Source organism: Lindgomyces ingoldianus (assembly GCF_010093535.1).
Source record: "Lindgomyces ingoldianus strain ATCC 200398 unplaced genomic scaffold BDR25scaffold_18, whole genome shotgun sequence".
In the NCBI taxonomy this organism is placed as follows: domain Eukaryota; kingdom Fungi; phylum Ascomycota; class Dothideomycetes; order Pleosporales; family Lindgomycetaceae; genus Lindgomyces; species Lindgomyces ingoldianus.
Window position 1 is genome coordinate 1,040,699 of NW_022985179.1, and position 12,251 is coordinate 1,052,949.

The window sequence follows — 12,251 nt, forward strand, 5'->3', positions numbered from 1 at the left end:
GTTCTAGCAGCGCTTTAATATTAAGTTTTAACAGCGCCACAGTAAGGCTAGATCTGTAGACAATACTGTAGTAAAAAAGGCAATAAAATTAGTTTAAACAATCTATAGTAAGTATGCTAAAGAGAATATATATAATATAAATAAAACAAAGTTATTCTAAAAAAATATACTAGTAAAAGAGCTATTAACCTAGCCTCTACCTAAAGTTAAAAAGTTAAAGTTAAGAATTACTATAGTATGCTATACTAATGTAACTAGCTTTTATTAGCTATCTCTATAGCTTATTAGCTATGCTAAGCAGCCTTAACCTCTCTATAGTATTAATCTCTAAGCGCTTAATATATATTAGCGTGTAAATAAGAAAGCATAGATAAACTTAACACTTATAGCTAAGTAGTTAATATATTTCTATAGTAGCGTTATAGCTTAGCTAATTCTTCTTCTTATAGACAACTTTAAGGCTTACATTTAAGGCCTACAGTAGGTGTAAAGATGGGATGGTAAGTAGCACGGATAGCACTGAGAGCAAGCTTTCGGAGAAAGATAGGAGTGTATTGTAAGAGAGACGAATCGCTGCCAAGCTTCGCTTGTCAGGATTCATGCTTATATACGAAGCACAGGTCATACGACCTCCAAACAGGTCAGGTGAGGCCATACTGGCCCGTTCTGGGACATCCGGCCTTACAGTAGGCTCCTCTACTATCCTATATCTGCGTTGCCTTTCTTCTACTAAATACAACAAGCCTATATTAACCTCTTAATTAAGAGATTATCTAGAATCTAAAGACCTACTATAGGAAATACTAGCTTTAATTTATAGTAAAGAAGTATAAGGCTAGCTACAACCTTTTATTAATAATTACGCTTTAAAACACACTTTAATAGCTGCGCATTACTTAGATAGATAATATATTAAGCTTAATAATATATAATTGCTTCTGCTGCAGTACAGTTATCCTACTACAGGTACTGTAGCTACCCCTCTAGCCAGAACTAGACCTCTCAGGCCTATACAATCATACGCAGGAGGCTAGCTAGATACAGGATATAATAAGCCTTAGTAACTTCCTTAATCTAATTAATAAAGACACTAATATTAGAGAGAAAGATTAAATGCTTAAGGATATAGTTGTAAAGCATAACAATAGCATTAATACTAAGGAGGCTTAAGCTAAAGATAAGAGTAAGATTATACTTCTACCTATAACTTATTAAGTAATTTAGGCTATCTAGTTACTTCTATAATACTAACAACACTAAAAGATAGCAATTAATACAGACATCTGCTAACTTAAGCGCCTAGAGAGGCAATATTAAGCCTACAAGGCTTAACATTAGCGCTAACAAACACTAGATAGTTAGCTTATATAATTAAATTATTGCTAAGACACATCTTAGCAACCCTAGTGAGCCAATACCCTTAGTAAGGCGATTAAATTGACGTGGCTGGATTCCTATCGGCTTGGCGGGGTTTGACTGTACAATAACGTAAACTATCACTAAGCTAGGCAAATTACTAAGCCAGACAAAATCCCTTAGCGTGACTAATACTATGAGTAAAAACCTAATTTTATTTATAACTAACTAAAGAACTTGCGTAACGTATTTCACAAGCAAGTAGTCTACGCAAGTAAACAGTCTGCTCTAACAACATTTTTGTACTTAAATTACATTTTACTCTACAACATCTATTGTAACGGCACAGGCAAGACAATGGTTCCGAATGCGGTATGAATCCACTCAGAGGCATATGGGAGTGCGTGGGGACTCAGTAACCTGGGAATATTATTGACACCTATAGGTCTTGTACGAAAGGATATCAGAAAACTACCGAGCTAGCTACAGGGAGGTGCGACTAAATACTTGGGGGAATAGAGGCATTATTGTTGTGTGCGAAATTCGCTGGATTCTTGGCAATGCCAAGTAACCACTTTTCCCTTACAAATCTTATTAGCAGAGCTTGCTCTACTTAATATATTCGGGTTTGCAGAACGAAAGAATCTTGTAACGATTCTCATAATTCGTTCCATCTCAGGTCGCTCAGAACCTATCCGAAGGGTCCCCGTAGCGGCCCTGACCATGACTCAACCCTGTCCCCTGCAGTTACTCCTATTCCCCTAAGTATTTAGTCGCACCTCTCCCCTTAGCTAGCTTAGTAGTTTTCTAATATCCTTTATACAAGGCCTATAGGTGTTAATAAAACTCCTAGGTTATTAAGTCCCTACGCACTTCTATATGCCTCTAAGTAGATTTCTTGTCCGAATAGCAGTATTTGGATACGCGGTTGGGCGTCACGTGACATATTCTTGTGTCACAGTCGTACGCACAGACAGATAAATATCCCTTTCCTTCGCACAGACTTAGAACAACAAGAACAATCAACACCAGCTACCTGCAACTCCCTGTTACGGTCTACGGTTGGACCAGCGTAACTCCACCATCGGTGCTCCACAATCTAGCCGGGTCGGGACAGGGCTCGCTTATGGACCAATCGGAGGTCACGGAGGCAGCACAGCTGCCCGCGGTAATGGAAGAATGCGTTGTCTAGTAGGAAAACAGGACGTGAGGCCTAAAGTAGCTTAGCAAGTCTAGACAAGCTAGAACAAGTTAGCAGTAGGGCTAACTTATAAAGCTTGCTTAAGCTTACCTAAACTCGCCTTAGTGCCCCTTTTACATGTATATAGTTCTCTTGTTAAACAACTTTTAAAAAGTGTGTTTAATATTTAGTTTATTTTTTATATAAACTAAGTAGCATTTAGCTTTTTAAAAAGCTATAATACTATTTATATATCTTACACTATATATACCTCTAACTTTGTCTAACAGGACTGTTTAACCCTAGCCTTTTTACTACTATATATAGGGCAAACTATAATCTAGTCACTCTACTCCCCTCTAATAGCCTATTAGCCTGTACGTAGGACTGTACACTCTACTAGTTAGCCCCTATTATCTGCCCTACTTCCTCTATAGGGATATTACAAGACTTAAGTGCTTCTAAAAAGCAAGAATTATAACATTAAACACTACTCTCTTTAAAAAGTATAGATACTTTATAACATAACTTAGATTTTAACATAGCCTATGCTATGCTATTAGAATTTATAGAAGTTTCTACCTAAAGTAAAGCTATTTTAGTAAAGTAAATTAACTTAATTTAGAACAACATTAAAAAACTCTAGTAAATTAGTAACAAAGTTAGTAAGCTACTAAAACTTAAGTAAAAGATTACTAACCTTTACTAAAAAGTAATAGAATTATAAACACCTTTTAGACTTTTAAGCCTTTAAAAAGCTACTAACTAAGCTTATTAAATACATAAACTAAAAGTAAAGCTAGCAAAAATTTAAAACATCTTAACTAGAAAAGTAAGTATTATAGCTAAAAAGACTTTAAAACTAGCTCTTTTAAAGCCTTTTAAAAGCTTATTAAAAGACCTTTAACTATTCTTTATAAAATATTACCTTTATATGTAATATAATAAAAGAGCATTTTAGACTAACACAGAAATAATATTCTAAATAGAACTATACTTAAAAAGCCTTCCTGTAATTTAGTTTTAACTCTATGCAGATAATTAGATAAACTTTAGGGCAAATAGCAAAGCGTTTACCTCTAAAATAAAAAAAATATTTAGTAGCATTAAAAACTTTAAAGAAGCTTTAATAGCTATTTATAAAACTTTAAATAAAAAAAAATTATAGCTAATAAGTTAAATGCTATAAAATAAAGGACTAGTTTAGTTTAAAACTATGCAGCATATTTTAGAGAGCAACTAGCTATCTGCAGATAGATAGACTAGAAAGCCCTCTACTGCATGTTCTATAATAGACTAAGTAAACTAGTAAAAGACAAATTTATGCATAGTAATAAGCTAACTACTTTTAAAAACTTTATTATATAAGCAACAACTTATAATAACTACTATAAGAAGAGTAAAAAAGAAAAGAAATAAAAAAAACTTCTTAAAAGCTAAAGTTTATTTCTAAAAAGAAAAAACTTTTATAATATAATAAAAAACTAATAGATCTTAGTTACATAAAGTATACATAAAGCCTTCTCTTTAAAAAAAGCTAAGTTCTAGAATGTAATAGGCTACCTTTAATAAAAGAATAATAAAAGTAGCTAGAGAACAAGGCCTGCCTAAACTATAAAAAAGTAGAACATTTCTGCTAAAACTACCTAGACTTCTAAAAGAGAGAGAATAAAAATACTACTATAATAATAAAAGCTATTACTGCTAAATACAGCCTTATAAATAAGAAAATATTAGAAAGACTAAATAATAAACTTTACTAGTAATATAAAAAAACTATTCTTTAAATAACTACTTTAAAGTGTATTAAAAGGTAGTTATTTAAAACTTTAGTAGCTTAAATATAGTGTTATAGAACTTTATAATTCTAAAAAAATACAAAGAAGAGACTTAAATCTAAGGATATATTATAAATGTTTAAAAAAAAGAAGAATAGTTCCTCTTTTAAGACTAGACCTTTAGTACTTTAGTAAAAGAGCTCTTCTAACAGTTTTAGAAATATAAATGCTAGAAGTGTAGCTTATAACATAACTATCTAAGCTATTACATAGTCTTACTTTACTAAATAAACATTAGTAACAACTACTTTATGTTTAACATTATACAGCAAATAGCTAGAGTTAAGTATAACATTATAAATAAAAAAAAGTAGTAGTAATTCTTTATTAAAGTCTAAGACTAGAAACTAGAAAGACTAGGTAAACTTACTAAGTTTAAAGTTCTAAAGCTAGTACCTAGAAAGCCTAAAACGCTACTTCTAAGCCTAGTAATTAGCAGGAAGGCTTTAGTAATAAAACAGAGCTATAGCTAGTACACACTCTGTAGAAATAAAACTTATAGCACTAATAATTACTAATAAAAAGAACACCCTGTCTAAATAATATAGACATAAGAATACTCTTAGTAGACTTAGAAAAGCCTCTTTAACATGTTACATAGACCTAAGAATTATTTATACCCCTAGTACTAATGTACACAGCGTTACTGTGTAAAACATTAGGACAATAAACACTAGACAGGCTAGTAGCTTATATAGAAAAAAAACTACAACAGTTGCCTATAGTAAGAGACAGCCTTAGCCTATAAAACTATAAATTGTTACACCTACTAAACTACTTTTTTACATAAGTAGAAAAGATAGACAGCATGTAAAGAATAAAAAAACTACTAGTTTTACTACTTTTAGTAAAAAGCAGTAAAAAAAAAAGACTACCTAATATTACATTACTTAGTTAAAGATTATAAATGTAAAGTAGCTAACTACTATAATTAAAAACATTAAATTTATAAATAAATAAAAAAGTTTAATAATAATTTATAAGATATTAACTTTTACTCTCTTCTAAATAAAAAAGTTAAACATAATATATTAGTAGTAATTATAGTTAAATAAAGGGTAAGACACAGCCTAACAACCACCTTTATGTATAAAGGGTGGCCTAGGCTAGCTCTTGTAGACAGTAGATGCACCTTTACTGTAATAGACAAGGATTAGGTAGATAAATAAAGTATACTATTCTACATAAAAAAGAACTTATTTAAGGTAACCCTTACTAATACATTATTAATTAAATATAGTAAAGGATAAATTAACTTAGAAACATATAAAAAAAACTTTAAAACTTTAAACATAAAAAACTAAAAGTCTATAAACATACTCTTACTAAAAGGCAAGTATAACATAATTCTAGGCTATAACTAGCTTAAAACATATAATTTTGCAATTAACTAGAGAACTATAACTATAGAAACTTCTAACAACTATGCACACATAACCTAGTTAGCATGCTACAACAATTAATGCCTAGTCTATAAGCAAGTAAAATAGAGTAGTAGTTACTACTCTAAGAAAAGAAAACTCTAAAGATTCCCCTATTAAAAGCTTAAAGCTTAGGTAGTAAGAATAATAAAAAAAGAACTTAAAAAAGTTTCTTATAAAAAAATTAAAGCTAATAAGAATATAAAATAAATTAGCATCTTTTAAATCTAGAACAAAGGTAGCATCCTAACTAAATATAAGGATTATAAGGACATATTTAAAACACTAAAAGACTTAGAAAAGCTACTACTACACTAGCCTTAGAATTACACTATTAACTTAATAAAAAATTATAAATTAAAAACCTATAAGCTTTACCTTTTAACAAGAACATAAAAAAAGGCCGTATAAGAATATATTAATAAAATGCTAGTATAAGGCTATATCTAAGAAAGCTATAGTCTTTGCTAAAAAGAAAAAAGAAAAGATCTAAGTCTATTAAGACTATAAAACTTTAAATAATAACATAATTTAAAACTAATTTCTCCTACTAATTATATAGAACATTATAAACTAACTAAAAGGAACCTAGTACTTTATAAAGTTTAACATATAAGACAGATTTAATAAGATAAAAATAAAAGAAGAAAATAAGTAGCTTATAGCATTTAAAACTTTATAAAAACTTTATAAGCTACTAGTAATGCTATTTAGCCTAACAAACACTTTAGTAACATTTTAGTAAATTATTAACATAGCTCTTAATCTATATCTTAATGTCTTTACCTTAGTATACCTAGATAACGTCCTTATCTACTTAAAAGACACTTTAGAAGATTATGTACAGAAAGTATAAAAAATTCTAGAGCAGCTTAGAAAATACAAACTCTACTTATAGCTCTTTAAATGCAAATTCTATGTTACTAAAACAGAATACCTAGAATTTATAATTAATAGTAAAAAATAAAAATTAACCTAGCTAAAATATAAAAAGTACTTAAGTAGCTAAAACTTATAATAGTTAAAAAAGTAAAAGGATTTCTAAGACTATTAGGCTATGTTAAATAAATAATTAAAAACTACTTAAAAATTACTATACTACTAATAAACACTACTACTAAGGAATAAGTAATAGCAAAATTTGTTTAGACTTTATAAATAAATAAAGCATTTATTATGCTAAAACAAGCTATAACAGCTAAACTAGTGCTAAGAATGTATAACTTATAATTAAATACTAAGATCTATACAGACGTGTTCTTAGAAGCTAGTAGAGCGCAGCTCTACTAAAAACAAGAAGATAAGAAGTAGCACCTAGTAGCGTACTACTCTACTAAGTTCTTAGGACCTAAAGCAGGTTATAGTATACCTAATAAAGAACTTAAGGCTATACTAAACGTAGTAAGAGTATAGGCTATAGAGCTACATAAAACAGCAAAGCTGTTTAATATTATAACTAACTATGTAAACTTAGTTATGTTTCTAATAGTAAAGAAACTCTTACTAATACACATAAGATAAGTAATAAAGCTAGCATAATTTAACTATGTTATTAAGCATGTCCTAGAAGCATAAAATTAGCAGGCTAACGCTCTTAGCTAAAGGCTAAATTACTTTAATAAAAAAAATAAATAAAAAATTTACACTCTTTAAAAAAACTAGTAAAAAATAAATTTATAATAAGCCTTAACTTATAAAAGAACTTTACACGCTTACAGCTACTAAGTAAGAATAAAAAAATCTAATCTAAGAATATTATAAATCCCTAATGTTTAAACATCTAAAAATAGGCACTTTTTTAGAAAAAACTAAGGGCTGCTATTTTATAATAAATACTAAAAGTAAAGCAACTATGTATAAAGGTGCTTAGAGAATATAACACCTATAATAAAAATAACTTATAAAGGCATAAAACCTATAGGTACTTTTAACTAATTAAAGCTCTAAAGCTACTATAAATAGTTAATAATTATAATAAACTTTATTATAAAATTACCCCTATCTAAAGAACTAGAAATAGACAAGATGTGTAACATAATTATAGTAGCTTTTAATAAAACTACTAAATATCTACACACTTAGCCTTTAAAGAAGATAATAACTACTAAAGAATTTATTTATAAATTAAAATAAAACATAATATTAGTACATAGATGCCCTAAGATTATTATTTTTAATAGAGATAAGCTGTTTACTAGTAAGTTCTAGAAAGCAGTAATGCAGCACCTTAGTATAATGTATAAGCTGTTAACTGCCTATTACTTGTAGACAGATAGTTAGACTAAAAAAGTAAATGCAGAAGTAGAAAGGTACTTAAAGAAGTATATTTTTTATACTTAGAATAATTAAGCAGCATAGCTTTTAATAGCATAATTAGCTATTAATAATATAGAATTAGCTATAACAAAAGAAACACTATATAAAGTTAATTTTAGATATAACTTTTATTTTATGCTATAAAGAAATTAACCTATAAACCTATAAAAGTTAATAAATTAGCTAAAAAACCTATAACATATATATAAAAAGTTAGCTATAGAAGCTAGATTTAGTAAGGAAATAATAGAAAAATACATAAATAAGTTATAACAACTAGGACTAGAAATCTATCTAGAAGACTACATATACCTTAATACTAAAAACCTTAAAATACTCTAACCTTTAAAGAAGCTAGTAAAAAAAAGAATAAAACTATATAAAGTTCTTTAAACTTAATAAGATAATTATAAACTTAAGCTTCCTCTACACATAAAGATACACCTATAGTTCTATGTCTCTAGACTAGAAATAGCACTTAAAGAAATTCCTCTATCTACGCAGAAATAAAAGAATAAGGAAATAAAGTATAAAGTTAAACATATTATTAGTAACTAAAGAAACTAGAAGGAATTTTTAGTAAAATAAAAAAAGTAGCTTACTAGTAAAAACACTTAGAAACTAGCTAAAAACCTGCAGAACATGCAGCTATTAGTATAAAAGTACCTTTAGGCTTATCTAAAAGAAACTAGCTAGGCAATAAGGCACTTATATTAAAAAGAACAGCTATGTTATTACTAAATAGTAGCAGCCTTTAGAGACAAGTCCCTACTAATAAAAGCTAAAGAGGGGAATAGCTCTTTACCTTAGCCTTAAGAGCTTTTATTTTGTCTAAAAAGAAAAGGTCTTTTTTTAAGTACTTTACATGTTAAGCCTCTAGCAGGTTTAATAACTTTTAGATATAATTTTATTTAGAACACTTTTTATCTCTTACCTCTAGAGTTTTTTAGCTCTGCTGTAACATCTTTTTTTATAAGTAGAGTTACTTGTAATTCTAAACTAGCTGTTTGTCTAATAGCGCGTAATCTCTTACTTAAGAAGCCTTAGTAGAATAAAGAAGCTTCTCTCTCTCTCTCTTTAAGCGCTTTTATGCAGTGTTAGATATAAAAGTGTTGCACCTATTATTTTTTTTTACACACTTAACACATTTGTCTAAAGATAAAGTTAATATACAAAACAACTTTAAAAATTAGTAAGCGCTGTAGAGCCTTATCTTTATCTAGTAAGGAGAATTAAAATAAAAAGTAACATAAAAATAGTAAAAAAAGTAGAACTAATAAGCTATTTAGTTTAAAAAAAATAAATATTAAGAATACTTTCTAGTAGGCACACACTAACTTTATAAATAAACTTTTACTAACACTATTATGTAAGCAGAGCGGCGAGGACGCTGCTAGGGAGGAGGGGCAGCGTGTTACAGTCTACAGTTAGACCAGCGTAACTCCACTATTAGTGCTCCACAATCTAGCTGGGTTAGGACAGGGCTTGCTTATAGACTAATTAGAGGTCACAGAGGCAGCACAGCTGCCTGTAGTAATAGAAGAATGCGTTGTCTAGTAAGAAAATAGGACGCAAGGCCTAAGGTAGCTTAGTAAGTCTAAACAAGCTAGAATAAGTTAGCAGTAAGGCTAACGTGTTTTATCACTCATCCGCCAAAATCAGTCATCCGCCAGCCCCACTAAAACCAGAGCACCTTTCTAACAGATAACTAAACAGCAACTGAATTAAACCTATATAGATATATATACAAAAGATTCCTAATTGCTTCTACATTAAGTCCTGTTATAGCCTTACACGTAGCATTTTGAGCAGGTTAGTGGTGCTCAGCGATAGCTCTGAGATGCCTGAGCCTGCGCATCTACCTTAACCACCCTATCAGCCTCTGCAGCCAGCCTCTGACCTTCCTAGCCTGTAAGAGTCCCTCCTATAGCAATATACTGCTGTTGCTGTTGCCTTTTCTGCTCTTAATAATAGTTAGCTTAACGCAGCTTAGTGTTCTTCTCTATAAAGATTATTACTAAGTGCATTACTATTTAACATCTTTTAATAAGCTAAGCTATTGCCTAGCTAGTAAAGCTCTGCAATTAACAACTAAAGCAGTTATAAATAAGTTAAGCCTGCTGCTGCAGCTAAGCAACTGTATAAGGCGTCTTTACAGTCTAGCGCGTCTTACTGTAAGCTTCTTGCGCTAGTAGAGACAGCGTACAGACAACAGTAAGCAACAACAAGACATAATTAGGACAGTATAGGACTAAACCTGCAGCTTAAAAGCTGCTTTTAATTATCTACTCTATAAATAGTATAGGTCTAATACGCATATAAATGCTTAGAAAGTCTTGCTTATTAATATAGTAGATATAATTACGCGCTAGCTTAGAAACCTTGCGTTTATACGCTGTCTTAAGCAGGGAGAAGCAGCTAACATTTAGAGGCTGTAGGAGGTGGGAGCTATAAGCTAGCATGCAGAGACTAATAATTTTGTTCTCTGTACAGTATTAGTTAAACTTAGGCGTCGCATGGCTGCTGTGGCTGTCTACTATAAGCAGGCAGTAGGCCCTAGTTGTACGCGACGCAGTCTAATTGTTAAAGTGCTTAAGCTAGGACAGACTAAGCTGGTTAGTAGTCTAGCTGTTGTCGCTTACCGCAAGCGTCTAGTTGCCAGGGATATCGCGATACTAGCTAGCCTAGTGCAGCTTGCCTAGTAGGATGATAAGCAGGGGGAGCACCTAGCTAGACGTGTTAATGCACTTAATTATTATAACCTAGTTATAATTGCCTAGCTAGATAGTAGTTGCTTAACTAACTCTATTAAAGCTTATAATAACCTTAGACATACTACTAGCAATTTTTATTATAAATCCTGTCTTATTAAAGTTGTAAGTATTCTTATCTAGTATTTTATACCTCTAACGCGTGTCCTTTATAAGCTTAAACTAGGCTCTAAACTTAACTAGATCTTAATAGAGAGCGCGCTAGAAGTGCAGCTTTCTGTCCTACTTTATCTTAAGCTCTAGCTAGCTGTTAATAAAGCGCGCCACCTAGCATTTGCCTACACGCAGGGGTGGAGGCTGCTAGCCGCAAGCAGCAAGCAGAGTGTCTGCCATTTATTGCACATTAATAATATGTGGTGGAAAACTGCGCGAGTTAAGGTCTAGGATCTAGCGTACAAGGGACTGCTCTTTAATAGGTAATAGCTTTTATTTTCTTGCGTTAGCTATAGCTTATAGAAGGGCGCCTGCAAGGCAACTGCAAAGCGTTAATTAAGGCGTGTTATATAGCGCTAAGACGCAATAAACAGATAGATTTTTGTAAGTTTAAAGAACAGAGGCAGCTAATGCTAGTCTGCCCTCTTTTTAACCTAATTAGAGCTGTTGTGGTGGTGGTAGAGGCATGTTAGTTGATAGAGACGCGTTGATTTTGGTGGGGCTGGCGGATGACTGATTTTGGCGGATGAGTGATAAAACACGTTAACTTATAAAGCTTACTTAAGCTTGCCTAAACTTGCCTTAGCGCCCTCTCTATATGTATATAGTTTCTTTGTTAAATAACCTTTAGAAGGTGTGTTTAATATTTAGTTTATTCTTGTCAGATTGAAGCACTGTTTCTAGGCTTCCTGAGATGAATGATGGGTTTGGATATGATGTATGGGATGATTGATTGATTGTATTGATCGTGTTGATTTATCGATCCTTTTTCTGCTCTACTCGTGTTGCTCGGCTTTTTGTTTTGCCGATCCGGGTCCCTCGCACACTTGCCCTATGCGCGACCAGCCTGCAACATGCTGCAATTTGCTGCAACATGCTGCAAAATGCTGCAAAATGCTGCAAAATGCTGCAACATGCAGCAATTTGCAGCAACATACTGTTCGAGCCTATTGCTCGTACTATGTAGCAGCTTTCGTCAAACGTTCCTTCTGTCTTAACAGTAGGTGCGCATATCTGACAATTCTTTACATAGACTAAGTAGCATTTAGCTTTTTAAAGAGCTATAATACTATTTATATATCTTACACTATATATACCTCTAACTTTGTCTAACAGGACTGTTTAACCCTAGCCTTCTTACTGCTGCACATAGGGCAAACTATGATCTAGTCACTCTACTCCCCTCTAATAGCCCATTAGCCTGTACGTAGGACTG

The 12,251-nt window shown here is 31.4% G+C and overlaps 1 protein-coding gene across 1 annotated transcript; it reads left to right on the forward strand.

Moving 5' to 3' along the window:
- Nucleotides 1–497: 497 nt before the first annotated feature.
- On the forward strand, nucleotides 498–690 carry BDR25DRAFT_355940 (uncharacterized protein; the record flags this gene model as incomplete). The annotated part of the gene is made up of 2 exons (XM_033695550.1): nucleotides 498–556; nucleotides 582–690. The coding sequence occupies 2 exons, from the start codon at nucleotides 498–500 to the stop codon at nucleotides 688–690; spliced, it is 168 nt and encodes a 55-aa protein (XP_033547086.1).
- Between the last annotated feature and the right edge of the window lie 11,561 nt (nucleotides 691–12,251).